The 21,287-nt window shown below is 39.3% G+C and overlaps 1 protein-coding gene across 1 annotated transcript; it reads left to right on the top strand.

Moving 5' to 3' along the window:
• The first annotated feature begins 234 nt into the window (after positions 1 to 234).
• On the top strand, positions 235 to 21,162 carry APOBEC2 (apolipoprotein B mRNA editing enzyme catalytic subunit 2). Its single transcript, XM_003769042.4, has 3 exons — positions 235 to 531; positions 16,170 to 16,726; positions 20,644 to 21,162. The coding sequence occupies exons 1-2, from the start codon at positions 407 to 409 to the stop codon at positions 16,711 to 16,713; spliced, it is 669 nt and encodes a 222-aa protein (XP_003769090.1). The 5' UTR covers positions 235 to 406; the 3' UTR covers positions 16,714 to 16,726; positions 20,644 to 21,162.
• The last annotated feature ends 125 nt before the right edge of the window (positions 21,163 to 21,287 follow it).

Below are 21,287 nucleotides of genomic sequence, written 5' to 3'. Positions count from 1 at the left end.
GTGGGAACAGGGAGTTCACGAGCACAAGGCTGGAGTAGAACAAGGTAGTGGGCTGAGGGCTGCATCAGAGAGCCAGAGGCCAGGGCATCTGACCTGCCAACTTTCTGTCTCTACCTACTGATAAATAGGGGATTCCAATGGCCAAAATTTTCCACTCCCCCCACTCCAACATATTCGTCACTCAATTAAAAAAAGAGTGGGGGAGGGAAGGCACGGGGTTATAAGGCCCCAGCCACAGAGAGGCAGGGACATTGAGCTCAGAGAGTCCCAGCTCTCTCCTGCTCTCAGCCTGATTTAGCTGATGACAGCTGCTGCTCACCAGCCCCACTAGCTCTCAGTTCGTGGCCTAGCCAAGCCCCCAAACCCCAGACTAACTGTTCCAGTGATTGCTCCAGTCCACCCCCAAATGGCTCAGAAAGAAGAGGCTGCCGCTGCTGCTCCTCAAAATGGAGAGGGGAACTCTGATAACCTGGATGATCCTGAGAAGTTGAAGGAGCTGATTGAGTTACCGCCCTTTGAGATTGTCACAGGGTAAGAGACAGGTTGCTGGCTGCTCTTCTCTGGATGAGGTAGGAGGGAGATTTCAGGATAAGTATGAGGTATATAGGAGGATTATGAGTGAGAACTTGGGTTCCAGGGCCTCAGGAAAGGAGGCTGACCAGAGCTGGGGATGGAAGAAATAGGGAGGAATTAGCTTGACTATGTCCTGAGATTAGGGTTGGGATATAGACATTGAATATAGACTAATGCATTATTGTTTTTATATGTGTGAATTTGGGGATATTAGGACATCAGATTTGAAAAGTAAGGAATTTTTAATGTCCTTTTTATTAAAATTAATAACTATAATAATAACACATTTATACAGTTTTTAAGATTTACAAATAATTTATCTCAAATCAAGAGAGATTCCTCCAGAGAAGCATTTGCTTGGATAAGATTTGGTTGGTATTTTTGTCTGTTTTATTTTTAATCCTTTTAAAGAGTTCAAGAGGGAAAAGAAGTGCAGAGGCCTGGAAACTCTACTATCTCAAATTCTGGAGAAATTGGCAGGGAGGTAGGGCAGTAGATGAGAGAGACTGAGACAGAGACAGAGAGACAGAAACAGAGACAGAGACAGAAACAGAGAGAGCAAACAGGATCCTAAGTAATGTTGAATGAGAGGCAATTTCTTCCTACAAATCTTTTATGAATCTCTCCAGGGGAAAGCAGCCGAAATGATCCATGAACCCCATGAGCAAGAAGTTTGTACATAGTCCTGGTTAGAGAAGCCAGAACAGTGAGATAAGTGTCAACAGTATAAAGCATAAGGACGTTCTGGTCAGGGAGGTGGAAGATAATTGGATCCAATTCTGCCTAAGCAAAGTAGGCTTCCTGGTCCAAAGGGATAGGTTCAGGTGAAAGATATAGAGCAGCAGCAGGGCCGTGTTACCCACTTGGGCCCACTGACTGGTCTAGAACATGCCTACTCCAGATATGACTCCAAGAAATTCCCTTCATTGTCTCCCTTTCTTAGCCTTCCAGCTACAGCTACTGTCAAGTGTCTAGAAACAGAGAGAGACAGAGAAACAGACAGAGAGACAGAGAGACAGACAGAGACAGAGACAGAGACAGACAGAGACACACACACAGAGACACAGAGAGAGAGAGAGAGACACACACACACACACACACACACACACACACACACACACACACACACAGAAACAGAGAGAGACACACACACAGAGAGAAACAGAGAGAGAGAGACAGAAACAGAGAGAGAGAGACAGAGAGACAGGCAGACTTGAATGCTACAAAGCTCTGGGCTTCTGGAGAACCAGAGCTTGGAAGAGAAACTCTACCTGGTCCACTGATTTTTGCTGTCACCTCTAAACAGTAATGAGCTCTCTAGCTACCCTTAAATCTTTCCCCATTCTTATGCCTTCCTTTGAGATCTGGGAAGAACAACAGTGATCAGAGAAGGGAGGGTTCCACAGTTTCAAAGATGGTAGGCAAAACAGGAGCACAGTAGTTTCCAGGGACAGGAAACCTTATCCAGGGGGAGATTCAGCCTGAATCCTGAGAGGAAGAACAGCCCCCAAATTTGTGCTGCCTTGTGCCTACTCACATAATCTCACCCTTATCCTGGGATTAGGGGAGTAGCTGGTGCCAGATAGGTCTAGGGATACGGAAAGCTTTGGTGCAGACTGGCCAAGAGTCCCAATGCTGCCCCCTTAGATCTTTAACTGAGCCTCCCCTTTGCCACTGAAACCCCTGAATGAAAGGAATAGAAGGGATAGCTAAAGGTCATGGGACAAGGTATGGGGAAAAAGGGGTAGATGGTGAAGGGACATTAAACATCTTTATACCGTCCTAGGCCATCCATACATATGTCCCTGCCACTTCATCCTAGCCCATGGATAAAACCAGGTACTGAAGCTTTTTCTATGATGTGTGATTCCTAGTGACAGACAAATCCCTAAAGGGTGTGAAGTTCAAATTTATCTTTGTGAAACCCCAATGTTCCCATCTGGGAAAAACAAGCAAAAAGCACCCCCTTTCCATTTCCACACCCATATCTCCAATCTAGGGAGAAAGGAAGGAATAGTGGACTTTCAATCATGAAAAGCTAGAAATCTGTAGCACAGAGAAAGAGAGCTCCGAAATGAACAGTGGGAAGCCCTAAATGTTTTCCCTTCCACACTCCAGAGAGACAAGCAACAGATGCAGGAATTTGCTCTCTGGGGCCCCTCTGGGTAAGTAGCCAGCTCTGAGAGAGCCTGTAGGTGTCACTGTCCAACTGTCCTGGCGATAGGAAGAGGAGGGAATGTTTGCATCCCTCTTCGCTTGTAGATCTGTGTGTCTCGGAGGTTCAGTAAGCTCCGGAGTCAAAGATCAGACCCCTTTAAGGAGCCCCTGGGATTTGAGCCTTGCTCTGGCAGATTAGCTTCATATTCTGCTACTTGGGAGAAGAAGGAGGAGAAGGGAAAAGAAGAAGGTAGGAAAAGAAGATGCAGAATAAAGAGAAAACACCTTTTTTTTTTTTTTTTTTTTGCCTTCAGAGTTACTCTCTTCAACCCCGAGATTAACAGAATATATACAAAGGCACAGACCAGGAACTTTTATAAAATAATGTGAAAAAAATTTGAGGATCACTATGCAAGGGATGCAATAAAAGAATGAGAAGAAGCAGGGTAGAGGAAAGATTAGATGTGTTTGCAGATGAGATGGTGCCTCCAGAAACTGAAGAATTTGCCTTTTGATGCTTATCTTACATGTACCATCTTCTCAGTCCCTGGAAATATGTATGAAAACTTGGAGGCAGAAAGAATGTTTGGGAGAACCGAAGCTTTGTAGGGTGAGAGTTATTCTGCAGATTTGAATGCCACAAAGCTCTGGGCTTCTGGAGAACCAGAGCTTGGAAGAGAAACCCTACCTGGTTCACTGATTTTTGCTGTCACCTCTGAACAGAGTAGGGCAGTTAGGTGGTACACTGGATAGAGTTAGTGAGATTCATCTTCCCGGAGTTCAAATTTAATCTTGACACTTTCTAGCTATGTGACCCCGGACAAGTCACTTCATCCTGCTTATCTCAGTTTCCTCAGTTGTAAAACGAGTTAGTGAAGGAAATGGCAAAACACTTCAGTATCTTTGCCAAGAAAACCCCAACCGAGGTCACAAAAAGTCAGATGGAGTGAGTGTTCCCCTTTCATGATTGGTAGACACATCTTTCTACAACTTTTATCCCCAAAGTAATGTACATCATATGTCTTGGGTGTGTGTGAGTGTGTCCACCTGATGAAAGTTACATCAGCTGGAATCCTTAGAAATCTTATTAGTCATGATGTGTCAGCAAAACGAGAGAATGCTTCGTCATGAGTAATGTTATATTCCTTGTACTTGTATCCTCATTGCCCAGCACATTTCCTGGTATATAGTAAGATACATACTTACTATGTAACTTATAAGTGATTTTTGGATGGTGATAGAAATTGAACACTATAATGCTTGTTGATTATTCAAGTTTATTATGCTTTTTCTTCTCTGTTAGTTTTGAATGAAAGACTATGACAAAACAAAATAAAATGAAAGGAAGGGTAGGGAGGAAGAGAAGTATTCTGATCCTAATCACAAATTGCAAATGCCCTTTGGGGTCCTGGAACACATTAAAGGGCTGGCCCAGAAGGAAGAGTAACTCTCCAGCTGACTCCAATGAGTCTGGATTCCTAGGGAAGATCCTGGGCTTGTGGGTCTAAAAGGAGGTGACACATCGCTAGGAGAGTGGTGACAGATAGTTGGAAAGTTTCCTGGGAAGGAGCCACAGACATACAGGAGGCTTGGGCCTCATCTTCCTGATTAGGGACACTAAGAGAAGTTCTCTTCTCAGGGACTGTGAATAGGTGATATTGCCATAATGGAGGAAAGGGAGGGAATACTTGATGTAGATCTACTATGTGTCAGGCACTGGCACTTTATCTAAATATTTCCTCATTTGATCTTCACAACAACCTGTGAGATGGGAACTGAGCAAACTTAGACAGAGGTGAAGTGATTGTCTGAGGCTCAGGTCTTTCTGATTCCAGGCCCACTGACCTATCAATTACCTCTAACAGAAGATGATCTTAAAATGAAAGCACCTGGCTATTGTTAATTATGAGATTACTAAAGTTCCTTCTAAATCTAAATTCCTCAATGCTATACTGGCTTCGCAGGACCAGAAGGTGCATCCACTCCACTCCAAAGAACCTTCCTGGGTTCTTTTTTGCTCTGCATGGCAGTAGTTAGGGAAGAATCTTCGTGTTTTATTGCCCTAGAAATGAGGAAGGAGGGTTGTGGGGGGGGGGGATGTTCCCTTGAGCTGTCCCTGATGGAGATAATGGGGCTCCTCAGCGATATGAGTCCTGATTCTCTTTTACCCCCAGAATGATTATTTGGTCTCTTCTATGCGAACATTACTGAGAAGGGGTAGGAGTAAGCAGGTGGGTAGCAGGAACTTAAAGGAGACAGGTATTTAACTCCATTGTAATATAAATATATCTCACCTCCAGTACCAGACACTAACATCTTCTCTTCATAATCCCCAAAGAGATGGACAAGGAAGCATTGGAGCAAGAGGCCACTGGCAAGTACAGATGGGTCAAGTCCTTTCCCTCCATAGCAAAACTCATCTTCTCCATGGGATTTTAGAGTTTACAAAGACCTCAAAAATTTTAGAGATTATCTAGTCCCACCTACTTCTTTTATAAATGAGGAAATTGACACCCATAGAAGGGAAATGACTTAGGTAAAATCATAAAAATAATAAATGGTGGGGCAAAGTATTTTTAAAAAAAGCTTTCAGCTTCCAGATCCATTGTTCTGGATTTGAGGGATAAATTTGCTCCTCCTTCACAGGTATTATGAGGCTAAAATGAAATATTTGTAAAGTTCTTAGCACAGTGCCTGGCACATAATAAATGGCCATTTAAGAAATATTTATTCCTTTCTTTGTTCTGTCCTCTTTCTAATTTCTGATCTCTGAAGTCTCCAGTTCTAAACTTCCACTGCCATAATCTTCCCGAATAGTCAGCCAATAAACATTTATTAAGCACCTAGTATGTCCTGGATACTGTGTTAAGCACTAGGAATACAAAGAAAAGTCAAGACAATTCCTGTCCTTAAGAATTTCACAGTCTTAGAAGGGAAACAATATGCAAACAACCAGGTACAACCAAACTATGTATAAAATGGAAATAACCAAGAAGGAAGGCATTAGAACTGAAGGGGGATTAGGAAAGATTTCTTATAGGATGTGGGATTTCAGCTATGACATGAAGTAAACCAAGAGACAGAAATGAGGAGGAAGAACATTCCAGACATGGGAATAATCAATGAAAATACCCAGTGGTGGGAGATAGTGTTTTATTCCAATAAAAGCAAAGAAGGCAGTCACTGGATAAAAGCATACATAGAGGGAGGGAGGTGTAAGTTTTAAGAAGATTGGAAGAGGTGGAGAGCAGGTTATGAAGGGCTTTGGAATTTTTGAATGATGGAGTATAAAGGTGATAGTGTTAGAAACATACTCTTGACAATGAAAATCAGATATTGAAAAAAAATGTATTAAAGAAGAATCTTATGGAATCATCTTATGATTTCTGGCCAGAAATTATTTATATTTGCTAGATTGACACAGTCCCTCCCTTGAGAGAATGGATTGGTCCTTTTCTTCTGGGTTACAATCTTTCTGATATGCCCACTACATGTTTTCCCTAAACCTGTATAAACATGTTCCCCCTCCCTCATCATACATCTCATGTTCAAAAATGGTAGGAAACTCCTCTTATGGAGTGTCTTAGTTAATATTCAATAGCCTATTAAGTAGGTACAGTAGTGATTTTGGATAAGTCATGGCATTGACCCTAACTAGTTTGGCTGGATCGGCTATTATCTTAAGTCTTATTGTTTTCTCAAAACCCCAAGACTCGCTGAATCCAATCAAGACTTTGATTGATCACTTAATTGTTCTGTGGAATCTTCCTTAGCCTCTCACATTCTGAAACCCTTTTGATGAGTGGTACCCATTATCCCACACTACCTCAAAGCTTGCAACATTGTGGAAATCCAAGTTTTCAGCATTTCTCACAATAGAAAGCCACTAGAATTTATCCAGTGGCTGGGGAAGCTGAGGAGGGAGGGAGGGTTGTTATATGGCCAGCTCTGAGCTTTAGAAGAGTCATTTTGACAGGTGAGGGGAGTGGAAAAAGACTTGAGGCAGAATCCTCTCCCAATCTCACTCTAAGAGCTCAGATAATTGCCTACAATCATTCTATCTCATTTTCTCCAAAACTGGACTATCCCATGGCCCAGTGGAGATATATTTATTAGGACAAGTATCTTTCTTTGCTCAATTGCTTTCCTAAAAGAGCTGCTGGAAGAGAGTCCTTTACAAGAAAAGAAAGAAAGCTTAAGATGCCTCCTAGGCGCATACTTGGGATATATATACACCTTACAAATAAGTACAAGTTCTTTAAACCTTTCCCAAACATCTTTTTCTTGTGTTAGGGAGGAACAGGAGAGGAGAGAGATAGCAACAAGATAATATTTGTAAAACACTTAGCATAGTACCTGGCAGGTAGTAGGTACTTATTAAATATTGGTTTCTTCTCTTTTGGGAGGAAATCTGGTGGGAAAGCAGAGGAGAAGGGAAAGCTGAAACTTGGTAATTATCAATGATCTGTATGTAACTTGGGGATTTTTTTTCTGTCACAAATATTTAATCCCACTGACAACCATGTTTCTGTGTGGCAAGTTACTTCTGTTACTCCCACCATGCTGGTATGTACTCCTAGGAAATGCTAACTTAGGGAATGTGCCCTCTGTCCCCAATTTTTTCTTCTTTTCAACTCAACCAAGTTTATCCTTCCATTGGAATTATCTGGATACATGCTGTACACTATTCTAGGGTAAAGGCAAACTTTGTATCCTAGCACAATGACAAATGTTACTGAAGTGTAAGGAGGGCTGAATCTGGAGTCTAAGTAACCTGGATTCAAATCCCAGCTTCACTACTACTTACTAGCCATCTTAGTAACTATGTTTCTGAACTTTAATTCACTTATAAACTGAAGACTTTGGACATTAAGTTCTCTCCTAAGATTGGAGAAATATGTTTTATTTATTCACATATCCTTTCTACTACAAAATAATGCAACCCCCAAATTCTGGGGATACATTTTGATTATCAGCAGCAGCAAGTTATCACAGCTGGAGGAGCTGTAGAGGACTGATTAGAATGCTTTTGTTGTTGCCTCATCTTGATCATGTCTGACTCTTTGTGACCCAATTTTAGGGTTTTCTTGGCAAAGTCTTTTCTGTGGTGTTCTCTTCTTTTCTCAAATATGATAGTTCTCTGGGAACAGGTTTCTTGGGGAGGTTTTCTGGAGGCAGCCTTAGTCTCCATTCCAAGTAAAAGTCACTTCAAATACAGCCAGGTGTTAAAAGTTCAGATTTTTATTGCTTCCTCCAAAATAGCCCAATTAGTTTTCTTAGAGGCCTCTCTCCCTCCTTGGTTCCAAGAGCTCTTGCAGCTTGTCTTTTAGCTCTTCCAGCTTCTGCCTCGAGCTCAACTCCAACTCATGGCTTCTCAATCGCGTTCCCCTCTCAATCTTTTCAACTGAACTCTCCTGACTGAACTCAGCTGTTTTTATGCTCTTTTAGAAGTGTAAACTCAAAGGTTGACTCCTCCTCTGAGAGTGGGATTATAGGAGGTGTGAATTTGGATATCTCATACTGAACCCTGAAATCTCCCAAAGGTGTGAACTAATGTGTGAGCTACTGTGTGAATTCTCAAAGGTGTTAACTTAAGCATTGTTTCTATCAATACTAGTGACAACACTTTGTAAGGATTTGCTCTAATGTGTGAACCAATAAGCACTGTATCAATTCCATTGAGTTAACACTAGGATTTTAAGGACTTTTCCTTCTCCAGCTCATTTTTACAGGTGAAGAAACTGAGGCAAACAGTATTAAGTGACTTGCTCAAAGTCACACAACTAGTAAGTATCTCAGTCTAGATTTGAATTCCTGACCCTAGACCTAGAGCTCTATCCATTGCATCATCTCTTTGGCCCACATTAGAACACTAACCTGTGTTTATATCACAGAATCATCGAATTGAAAGGGATATGACAAGCCATTTAGTTTGACCTCTTTTATAAAATCTCTCACAAGTAGCCATCCAACTTTCCATCGTAAGTATTATTTGTTGAAAGTAAACAGAAGAGTGCCTAAAGAACTGTTTAAGAGTATCAATTTCTTCTAACTGGGCAATAAGTGGTACAATAGATAGAGCCCTGGACTTGGAATCAAGAAGACTCATCTTCATGATTTCAAATCAGGCCTCAGACACTGACTAGCCCTGTGACCCTTGGCAAGTCACTTCATCCTGTTTACCTCAGTTTCCTCATCTGTAAAATGAACCAGAGAAGGAAATGGCAAACCACTGCAGTATCTCTGCCAAGAAAATCCCAAATAGGTTCCCAAAGTGCCAGACATAACTGAACAACACACATTTGGTTGCTGCATCCTAGGACACTAGGAACATTATATCAGCTTTGGCAGCTAGAAAAATTTCAGTATAATTCCTTTTTTAACCCCTTCCTTCTCTCTCTCATATTCATCTCTTCCTCTGTACTCAATGTTTTAGTAGTGAAACATGTGCTGAAAGGATATGTAAAGTAAAAATTTTCTTACTTATTTGCATAAGTAAAAAAATTTAATTAGGAAGGAAATTCTACAACTTCTGCAAAGAAAGAAATACATGCTGTTGGATTATGTGTCACTACTTTCTTCTACTGGGAAAAATAATCGAGGACAGTGTAATATGGCTAAAAACCCAAAAAATCGCCCAACAGGTAAGAACTCCTTAACCTTCTGTTATGTCATCAGCTTCTTCATAATTTGTTGAAACCTGTGAACCCTTTTTCAGAATAATATTTTTAAATACATAAAGTAAACTACATAGGACTACAAAGGAAACCAATTACATTGAAATAAAGATGAAATTTATTGCCCTATGAAAGATCAGAGAGCCCTTGAAATCTATCCATAAGACCTCTTAGGGTCTATGGACCTTCGGTTAAGAATCTCTTTCTGTAGGGGAAACTTTAGTATCCATTTCAGACATTTTAGCTGCCTTCCTGATTTGTTTCCATATTCCCAGTGTTGATGTCCAGAATCTGCATGCTTTTGGTTTCAAGAGAAGCTTCTAATTAGATATTGAACTTTATTTTTGTCACGAGGCACTTAGTAGATACTTCTAAATGTTTCTTGAGGCACTGTGAGAGATAGATAGCCCCTTCTTCACCCTTTATTTTCCTTCTGATCAAGAAAAGCCAAGCTGTCCTAACTTCCCAGCCCACAAGAGGAACAAGAGTCAAAACTTTCTCTCTGATTTGTTCTTTTGAAATAGTTTCCTCTGTGGCAACATCTGGTACAACCCCTCACTGAGCAGGAGAGGAGTCCAATACTGGAGGGAGGAGTGAGCTGGCTATTAATAGAGAGCTGACCTTTTCTTCTCTCCTCTGGTTTCTGGTTTCTCTGGGTTTCTTCTTTGTGCTCAGGGAGGTGGGGTTTCAGCATTCCAGTAGAGAAGAGGAGGGCTCTTTTCAAGCTGGGGCAGCACATCTCTGGATCTAGCACCCACTACCAGGCTGGAACAAATTAGCTTTCTCTGTTTGAGAATCTATCCAGCAAAATCTTTGGGTTGGGAGAAACCTAACCAGAAGTCAAAGTAATAGGGCCTTCTGTAAGTTATATAAATAGTTGACAAAATGTTTGAATCCTTGCTTTGAATCCTCCAAACTCTGTAGGACATACCTTGTATGACTTGCATCCTATTAAGAAGTTTACTCAAAAACTGAGATTGTTCTGGTCTGCACTGGGGGTGTAGTAAGGGAAAATGATGTCAAAAGAGAAGCAAAATGCAAATGAATAGTAAGCTAGTGTCAAAGCAAAAAATGCAATACTTTTTCCTCTCTCCATACACTTTTCTACACATACATATGATATTTTACATATGTATTAAATATAGTGTGTATAATATATAGTAGATTTATTCTATAAGCATTACATGTATTGTAGAAATGGCCAATTACATCAAGAGGGTGATATCTTGATTTGCTAGTGAATGGGATATGAGTGACTCAGAGCTGAGCAGTCAGCAGCCTCACTTTCTCCTCCAGAGAGAGTATAAAGATCAAGAGGATTGGAGATGGCCCAGGATTCAGTGGGTGAACTTAATTTTCCTAAATTAAAGTCTTTCTCGGGTCTTGGTTTGTCTGAGATAATGCCCATTCAGTGACCAAGGACTACAAAAAGAGTTGAGACAGATGTAGCTCAATTTACTATCATAAGGATAATAATCTGGGGAGGGAAGACCCTTAGAATTTCTGGCAGGGACAGAAAACAATTGCTATTTACATTCATTCTAAACCATCAGAATCTAAAAAATGAGCCACAGAGGCCTGGATTGGGACTATTATTGTCCATTTGGTTAAATCAAAGTGATTTGGATTTTGAGGTGGAGTCCATTTTAAATCATAATGGACCTTTAAAAGCTTGTCTTCAGAGATATATTTCAAGAAAAAGAAAAAAAAGAAAATCACTCAGGATAAAAAAGTAAATTTTCCCAGTTTTTTGAGGGGAGGGGAAAGGAATAAAAATAAATGATATGATAAAGAAAAAATACTCAACTTCTGCTCAAGTTGTATACTATGTAAAATATAAATATATACACTTCATAATTACCACATAAATATAATGTTAATTATAAAACATATATTTATATATTTTACATAGTATATAATAGATACAACATAAAATTATATATATATATATATATATATATATATATATATATATAGTGTGTGTATACACATGTCAGTGTCTGTGTGTTTGTACTTAAACAGCTCCCTATTTTTATATTGTTATAGCAGTTACAAACTGACTTCCCACAATACTTTCTATTCTTTTAGCTAGGACAGTGCAAATATTATGAAACTAAGATGGTGGATTAATTTATCCATAATTCTACCATCAACACTGTAAATATTAAAACCAGAACTTAAAGCTAAGTAATTTTCTCTCTTCTACAAATCCATCCTTCTTCCAAACTTTCTTAGCATTATTTTAATTGGCCAAATTCAGTAACCCCAGAAAACCTTGTTCTCTTGTTCAGCTCACATATCTGATCAATTGCCAAATCATGAAGTTTCTTTCTTTCCATTTCTCACATACCTCCTCTCTCTCCTTCATTCACATAGCTATCACCCTAATTCATACCTTCATCACTTCATCAAAGACCTGCTAATTGGACACCCTGCCTCAAATCTTTCCCTATTACAACCCATCCTCCATGACCACTAGGGTCAAACATCCCACTTTTGGACTGCAAGCTGCCCACGTTTAATTATATTTTTAAATTTATTTATTAAAGTATTTTTAGGAGGAGAAAGGAAAAATAAAGTATTAAAGTATAATTGAGAGATATTTAACAAAATAAATAAAAATCAATCAAATAATATTACATTTTAAAACCATGTCAATATTCAGCCCACTGGAATTCTTATGTATAGTTTGGTTGCCTCCATTTCTATTATAGTTTGATGAGAATGCTCCACACTACTGCCAAAATGATCTGCCGTAAGCTCATCTAAGTCACCTCACCCTGAACTCTCCTCTCCTCCAACACTGATCCACTTCCACTCAAGAGATCCAATGGGTCTCTCTCTATTACTGCTAAAATAACATGTCAACTCCCCTGTTTTGGAACTTAAAGATCTAGCTAGTCCCTACCTGTCTTTCCATTTTTTATGACTTTATTACTTTAGTCTATTAACTGCATAGTCCAGGCATACTGGCCTATGTGTTATTTCTTCCATCTTGCATTTCCATGGCTTTGCCCTGATGGTGCCTCCTGCTAGAAATGCTTAATTTTCCATATCTGATTCTTAGATTCCCTGGCCTTTTACTTAGCTTACATTTCACCTCCTCCAGGAAGCCTTTTCTGGTCTCCAGATAGTAGTCATCTCTTTGCTTTAAAGCTATCTTCCATCTATTTTGGATTTATCTTATATGCATTGATTTGTCTATGTTGTCACCCCTATTATAATATAAGCTTCATGAGGGCAAGAACTGTTTTTGCTTTTTCTTCATACCTCTAAAACATTGCGCCCTTGCCCTATAAACTCTTAATAAATTTTATTGAGTTATAGTGTTAGTAATCTTTCCACTTTGCCATGCTACTTCTCACATAGATGATGTCCAATTGATAAAAAATCTTGTTAACATTTATATATTGCCTTAAGACTTACAAAGTATGTATATTATTTCATTTGATCTTTATAATAATTTTATATTTATAATTATATATAGTTATAATATATATTTATTATATATATAATTATATATATTTATAACAATTCTGAGTCAGGCACTATAGATATCAATATCCCCATCTTACAGATGAGAAAATTGAGGTACAAAGTAATTGTGATTTGCCCACAGTTACAATGCTAGTGTCAAAGGCAGAATTGGAATGCCAAGTCCAACCCTCTGGTCATTAAACTATACCATATAATAAGCACAGGAAATGCCTAAAAGAACTTTATTTGAAGTCTAAAATAAAAAGGATTGCTAGCTACCAGTGGGCTTCAGGGGAAAGTTTTAAGGAAAATATAAATTCTGATTTCAAAAAAGGGAGGTGGGAGAAAAGGGGCAGGAGTAGGGAAAGCTGTGAACATAGGCATGGAGGCAGGACAGCGCAAGAAGACTGAGCCAGAGAGGAACTCATATAGAAGGTAAAGAGAGTACAGTAGAAAAAATAAAAGTACTGAGTGGGAGGCTAAACAGATTTTATTTTATCTGTGTAGGGAGTCCCTAATGGGTTTTGAGGAGGAATGATATCATTAGATTTGTCCATAAGTTAACCTGACAGCAGCAATAGATTTATGGGAGAGAGAAGAGTAAGAAAGGAGGGAAAGTTGAAATGGGAATATCTGTTAAAAAAAAAAAAAAAAACTATTGTTATTGGCCATTATAAAGGTAGAGGGACAAAGGTGATAGTGGTGAATAAAAAGTAAAATAAGTAAGAGAGATTATAGCCTTTCAGAATTAGTTTAGAGATCTGAAAGTTAAGAAAACATATACATGATGGATCTTTTGCATAGGGATCTACATGTTCTATATATTTTGCTACATGAAGCAGTGGGTCAATAATTATTGCACATCCTCCATATGGAGAGTCCTATAAAAGCCACTCTAAAGACAAAGTCTCTTTTTATAGAGATCTACCAGCCTAAGGGGGGAAAAGGCTCAAAATCAGAAAACATACTTAAGACAACAATGTAGTAAGCAACACATAAGTGACTGCAAATGAACATTGTCCAAAATAAAAAATAAATAAACGATAAAGGGAGAAAGAATAAAGGTATGATTTGGAATCAAAGAGCCTGGGTTTAAATCCTGTCTCTAACACTAACCACCTGTGTGACACTGATTAAATAATAGTCTTTTTAGGTCTTTTTCCTCATTTGAAAAATGAGGGGGTTGGATTAGATGACCTCCATGGTTATCTAATGCTCATCTATGGTTCCTTTAAGCTCGAAATTAGCTCTATGATTATAACTAGAATGAGGGTTTAGGGAAGGAGATTTTCAGATTGATTTGAAAGAGAACAGTTAGATGATTTGATAGAAAGAAGAGAACAAATGGGATTATAAAAGCATAGCTTTCAAAATGGAAATTACATTAGAGGACATTTAATTTATGACCACCTTAAATCATAAACGAGGGACTGAACTTCAGAAAATTTAAGTGACTTGCTCAGTCTTGCTGGTAGTCAAGTAGTCAAGATTCAAAGGCAGACCCTCTGACCTAAATCCCCTTCACTTTCCATTGTTCCAAAGTCTTTCTACTTAGCTGCCAAATCTAATACTAAATTAATTTTAAATGTGCTAAAGAGTTGGTAGCTTGGGGTGAGTCTGACCTTGTACTGGGATAAAGGGTGGGCTCTAGGATAGGGACCTCATCAGAGTCCTCGTTCTTTTGAAATGTTAAGTAAATAATAAACACCTCTGCTCCAGGGACAGAGGGGCTTAGGGAGCTAAGTATAGTGCACTAAGGAATCCCAGGGCCTGAGCCCCCACAGTCATTCATCTCCATAGTGGAAAGTTAGTTTGACATGAGAGAACATGGAAACTTGAGTTTCAATGGCATGGATTCTACAGAGGATTACTTAGCATTCACCCTAGTCTTTGGCATCCATAGCTGATCGTTTAGGTCATTGGTGTCCAGGAGTACCAATACTCCCCCTGCAGGTTTGCCAGTGCTTTGAATAACCAATACTTCAAATTAGGTGAGAGTAGGAATCTGGATTTCCAACTGGAAAGGATCTTACAGGTCATCTTAGTCCAATCCCCTCATTCTACAAAGGAAGAAATGAGGCTCAGATAGAAATGATTTGTCCGCTAATGATTGAGACAATTAGTTAATGGAAGTGGAACTCGTTTTTTTAACTACTAAATCCGAGACTCTCCCACACTACTTCTTGAAGTCCAAACAATTTAATTTTTTATTAAATATTGTCTCATATTGTTCTATTTCATGTATGTCTTATGTTCCTGATTAGATTGTAACTTCCTTGAAGGTAGGAATTAATTTTCATTCTTCTTTTGCATCCTCCATTGCATCTGGAACAGTCGAGCATACTATTTATTATTTCTATTTTTCATAATTATTAATAGTCATCAATAACAAGTGATTAAGTGATGGTGATTGGAATAAAAAGAAGAAAAGGATAAGTAGGGAGAATTCTTGCCAGTTGATCTGCAAGGCTCATCAAAAATCATCTCATTTTCTTATTCATCATGTATAACAAGAAATGACGGTGGTGAAAAAACAATGTAATTTGACATGAAAATGACCATTTACCTAAAGCCTTAGGTAAATGAATGAAAGAGAAACAAAAAAATGAGGCAAAAATGCAGTTTTGTGAATTCCACATTTTTAATACGTCCAGAGTATACCACCCAAACTCTAAAAGAAAGTTATTAGCCCCAAATGATATTGGATGGGAGGTTTATGTGGAAGTTTGGTCTGTCTTCTAAATGGGATAAAACTGTATACATACTTCATTCATCTAACCCCCTCACACCAGGGTCACCCTTGCTGCTTTTCTCATTTGTTGGCATTTTAATGAGAGCAGGAATGGGCCCCATTTTTAGGGAATCTGCTGAAAGCTGGGTGGCAGCTTAGTGAATTAGGCGCTGAAGTCCAAAGACCTGTGTTTGAGTCCATGCAAGTTGTGCAACGTCTATGCTTTTTTTGGTCACCTCTAAGACTACAGTTTAATATTTGTACAACCCACCTCACATGTCTGCTATGAGGAAAATGTTCTGAAAACCTTTAAAAAAAAAAAAAAAACCTGTACAACTATGTAATTTTTTTAGTTTCTTTGTCTAATTTGAGGGATTCGGACTGTCATTTCTCAAGTTCCTTCCAACTCTGAAATCCTTTCATTCTTATTTATCTGGGGCTGACTGACCAGACTCTCTATTGTGGTATTGATGCTCACCGGCTCTCCTTGGAAACAAAATCTTACCTGAGACTGACTTACTTCTCCTTTCCCCCCATCTTTTCCTCACCCCTAGGGAACGGCTTCCTGTCAATTATTTTAAGTTTCAGTTCAGGAATGTGGAATACAGCTCTGGCCGGAACAAGACCTTCCTGTGCTATGTGTTGGAGGTCCAGGGCAAAGATGGCCAAGGCCAGATGTCCCGGGGCTACCTGGAGGATGAGCACGCTACAGCGCACGCGGAAGAGGCCTTCTTCAAAACCATCCTGCCCACCTTTGACCCTGCCCTTCGCTACAATGTCACCTGGTACGTCTCCTCCAGCCCCTGCGCAGCCTGTGCCGACCGCATCTCGAGCACCCTGAGCAAAAACAAGAACCTCAGGATGCTCCTCTTGGTGGGTCGGCTCTTCATGTGGGAAGAGCCCGAGATCAAGGCTGCCTTGAAGAGGTTGAAGGAAGCGGGATGCAAGCTACGCATCATGAAGCCCCAGGACTTCGAGTATGTGTGGCAGAATTTTGTGGAGCAAGAAGAGGGAGAATCGAAGGCCTTTGTGCCCTGGGAGGACATTCAGGAGAACTTCCTTTACTATGAGGAGAAGCTGGCTGAGGTCCTGCACTGATCTGTCTTTACACGTGAGTCTGCCTTCTCCCTTAATCCTCATCTGGGCCAAGGGTTTGGGCGTAGGGCTCCTCCAAAACTTTTTAAATAGGGAGCCAGTTCACTGTCCCTCAGACTGTTGGAGGGCCAGAGTATAGTAAAAACAAAAACTTTGTTGCGGGCCTTTAAACAAAGAAACTTCATAGCCCTGGGTGAGGGGATAATTGTCCTCAGCTGCCGCATCTGGCCCGCAGGCCGTAGTTCGAGGACCCCTGCAGGGTCTCCTACTTTTCCAGTCTGCCTGGCTGGCCCACGCAGAAGGCACTCCAACTCTCATCTCTGGCCATTCACTCTGGGTGTTCTCCCATGCCTGGAATGGTTTCCTTCCCCCACTCCAACTATTCACCTCTGTGATCCCAATTAAAATACTACCTTCTACAGGAAGTCTTCCTCAACCCCTCTTAATTCTAATGCCCCTCTATCAATTTTTTCATATGTATAATATTTATATTTAATTTCCTATTTACAGTGTGCTTTGTATGTAGTTCTTTGCATGTGGTCTCTCCCATTATATTTTAAGCTTGCTGAGGGCAAGGACTATTTTTTATCTATTTTTTGTATCCCCAGCACTTGGTGCAGAGACTGGAACATACTAAGTGTTTAATAAATATTTATTGAATGAACAAATGAGTAGAAATAGAGCCCCATGGAGGGCTGTAACTCTGCCATGCAGTGGATAGAGTGATGGGCCTGGAGTCAGGAAGTCAAATTCAAGACCTGCTTCAAACATTTACTAGCTGTGTAACAATGGGCAAGTCACTCAATCTCTTTTCAGCCTCAATTTCTCATCTATAAAATGGGGGATAATAATAGCCCCTACCTCATAGGATTGCTGTAAGACCTAAGTGAGATAATATATCTTTTGCTTTGCAAACCTTAAAGCATTGTTAATCCTCATCAACAGCAATATCAATTGTAAAGAAAAATCATTTCAAATCTTTTTTGTTTGAACCTTGGCTCTGCTTTCCCCTCCTTCCTATTGGTCAGGAAGAGCTACTCTCATGCTTTCAGAAATTCCTAAATTCAGAGGCAGCTAGGTGGTGGCAGTGGAGCACTAGCCCTTAAGTCAGGAGCACCTGAGTTCAAATTTGACCTCAGACAATTAATACTTCCTAACTGTGTGACCCTGGGCAAGTCATTTAACTCCAATTACCTCAGGGGAAAAAAAAATCATAAATTCCAAATTCATGCCTCTTAGTCCTTCAGCCTACAATATCATGATGGTGTAGGTATGCCTTGATCAGTCTTGTGCAAACAAACTGGTCTCATTCTGCTACATCCACACATCTGGGCTTCCCTCTCTAAGGGACTCAATTTCCTGCTCTGTAAAACAAGATATAATTAGATAATCTCTAAGATCTCTTCCATCTTTAAATCTATAATCTTATAATCAAAATAATTTTCCCTACATCCCAAAAAAGAGATATAGCTAAAATTGATCAGGAACTCTAGAGTTGGGACCCAAAGCCCTGGTGGGGTAGAAATTATATTTTCTATGACCAAAAAGGGGTGGGTTAAATTCTGTTGTATGAGCACATAACAGAGTAGCCATTTGAATCCACGACTACCTTCTTTTTGTCTCATATCTATTAAAAGCCTGAAGCACATTCTGGCCTATCCTCCCATCATCTTGATTCCTCTTTTGCAGGTTTCTCTCCCTTCAAGGAGTAACGCTTTAATTTTGAAATAATTTTTTTTTCAAATTTCACAAGAGCTTTGAATTGAATGTTTGGGTTTTTTTTGTTTGTTTGTTTGTTTTGGTGTTTCTACACAACTATAAAATTGTTTTAAAGGAGATCTATGATTGTATTTAGATGTATAATTCAAGAACGATTCACTTTTTCTTGAGAAGCATTTCAGTAAAAGAGTATGAAAATGTACTGAAATGAAAGGAGGTTGGGATAGCAAGAAACATACTCTGCAGGAAATGTGGTAGGTTAAGATGACATGTTTATCAAACTGGTTGCAGCATCAAGTCAGACCCCTACAGTTGTCAGGAGGAGATAAGAAAATTGGAAGAGTAGTTGTGTTAGGGGAGGATTAGCTATTTAAACAGCCAATTAGGACACAATTAAGGCCAACTTGGCTTCTTGCTGAGGGTGAATTAGATCCTTAACAAAAACAGACTGAGTGCCCTCTGGGATATTACTGGATCCTTTTCTACACATTTCTGGGTTCTGCTCTAATTTTTAACCTCAGGAATTCTACACAATATTCACTGAAACTCTTTGCCAAGCTCCGGATGGGTGTTCACAATCATCCAACCACTGAAAATAGCGTTGTAAAGTCTTCCTCTCTTTTACTTTACTTTACCTTAGGTATTTATTAGCAGTCCTTTAACCTACTTTGAGATGGTTTTAGGATGCTACCAGTGAGGCTGTTTTAGTACCCAAGAGTCATTGTTTTCTGTGAACCTAATCCAGACCTTAATAATAAAATATGCTTTCAAACGACACTTAATTTTTTTTTTAATCTGCTTGAATTTGATGGAAAATGCAGATGGAAATAAAATGGTTAAAGATCTTTCAGAAAACCAGGAGAGGATTTTCAAATTGAGCTATTGAATCCATAGGCTGAGGTTTCTACTCTGATCTCCTTTCCAGAAATTGGACCCTTCCACTGATTTTAGACAGTGGCTTTGACTCCATCATCCAGGTAATTATTCTAATAAATGCTGAGCCTAGTATACTTTCTTTTCAGTGAGAGCTGAAGATTTTGGGAAAAGACAAGTTGGAAGTATTCATAGGATCCCAGTTTGAGATCTTAAGTTCGATCCCTTTTTTAAGATAAGAAAATTAGATTCTGAGAAATTAAATGACTTATCCTGGATCACAAAACTAATAAGTGTCTGAAGCCAAGCCCAACATCCTATCTAATATTCCATGCTGCTCCATTGTTGGGCCTTTAAAAAAATCCTTATTCACAAAGTTATTATTTTGGCATAAGCTTCTGTAGGCATGACACTGTACACATAGGTTATTTATAACAAATTTTAAACCCTTTGATGTTTTTGCTTTTGCTATTCTAATTTCCTGGACTATGCCTCCTACTATTCAATTGTTATATGATTTGGGTGGGGAGAAGCCTAGGGCTAAACAAAACAGCTAAGTTTGTCTCAAAAATAATCATTAAAAGCATGTCAAACTAGATTTCAAGATCATCTTCTGATTATCTGTAACCCCAAGGCTATGACTAATTAAGGGTTTTGATCACTGATGTAACCATAAAGAAAATCTGTGGGGAGAGTTAGAGGAAATAGTCATTCCTAAGTCAGAAAGAAATGTTATTGATCATTTAGTAATGAGTTGGTATAAGAGCATATTCTGTATTGGTTTAAAATGCTTCCTTCTTTTGAGTTGATCCTGCTACTCAAAAGGTGATTTTAAATAATTAGAGCAGTTAAAGGATCATCATGGCTAAATCAACAGTCTTGGATTCTAAGCATGTTTATTTTATTTATTTTTATTTTTTTGCTGAGGCAATTGGGGTTAAGTGACTTGCCCAGTTATACAGCTAGCAAGTGTTAAGGCCCCATTTGAACTTGGGTCCTCCTGCCTGGAAGGCTAATACTCTATCCACTGTACCACCACCTAACTGCCCCTAAGCATCTGTTTAGCATTGATTTGTTGCATGTTTCTTACCTGATGTTGAAAAGCTTTTCATTCAAGATGAGAAATGGCTAAGACTGGTTCTCTGCATTTTCTATCATAAATACCAAGGGGAAGAAAGGAGCTTGGTCAAAAAATCGACCAGAAATCCCAAGACATTATGAGGGAGGGACATTTAGGGAACTAGCTCTAATGTGAATGGTATTGTTAACTCTGAAAGAAATTCTTACATTGGAATGGCAGAGTTAGCCTCTGGTAACATTATTTCTCTATCTTCTTCCTAGGGCTAGCCTGTCACCTCCAAGAGACATCAGTGACATACCCAGCCATCTGGGACATGCCTGTGGCTTCCTAATACCACTTGGAGCCAGACAGTATCCAAGTCAACTCATCAGACAGCCCCTTAATGGACTAAAAATATACTTCCTCTGTGCATTTAATTTAAGCTGTGCCCCTCTTTGTTAAAGTCTGGTAGGAGGGAGGGAGAAAAAGAAAGGTGGGGTGGAGGGGAAGAAAACAATTGTTTTTAGGCAACAGGTTATAGTCACTCCCCAACAGGCTGCATTATAAACCAAATATGCTCAGATCCAAGGTGCAAATCTTAGAAGTATGTCCAGCAATGTGTTTTGTAATGTTAAAAAAAACTTTTTTTTTTTAAAGAGAACAGCAATAATTACCAAAAGAGAATAATGTTATGGTTTTTATTTCTCAAATGCAAACTGACAGATGCTAGGTTTACAAGAAACTTAGCATCTGAGAGGTTAGAAATAACAGAACATGATCAACCAGAGTAGAATTCAAGTCTGAGGATGTGAACCAATTTTTTTGTTTCAACTTGTGATTTCACTGGTGCAGAAACTCCTTCCGCAGAAGTAGGTCAGTTATTTGTTATTTTATAGTTCTTAGAGAGTAGCCTGTAATAACTGAG

The sequence above is a fragment of the Sarcophilus harrisii genome, chromosome 4 (assembly GCF_902635505.1).
Source record: "Sarcophilus harrisii chromosome 4, mSarHar1.11, whole genome shotgun sequence".
Taxonomy (NCBI): domain Eukaryota; kingdom Metazoa; phylum Chordata; class Mammalia; order Dasyuromorphia; family Dasyuridae; genus Sarcophilus; species Sarcophilus harrisii.
This window is presented reverse-complemented; position numbering and strand designations above follow the sequence as displayed.

Excerpts from the sequence above, each read along its gene's own strand:
- APOBEC2 (XM_003769042.4), top strand. The coding sequence starts at position 407 with ATGGCTCAGAAAGAAGAGGCTGCCGCTGCTGCTCCTCAAAATGGAGAG. Across the intron at positions 532-16,169 it reads CCCTTTGAGATTGTCACAGG|GGAACGGCTTCCTGTCAATT; the intron begins GTAAGAGACAGG and ends CCTCACCCCTAG.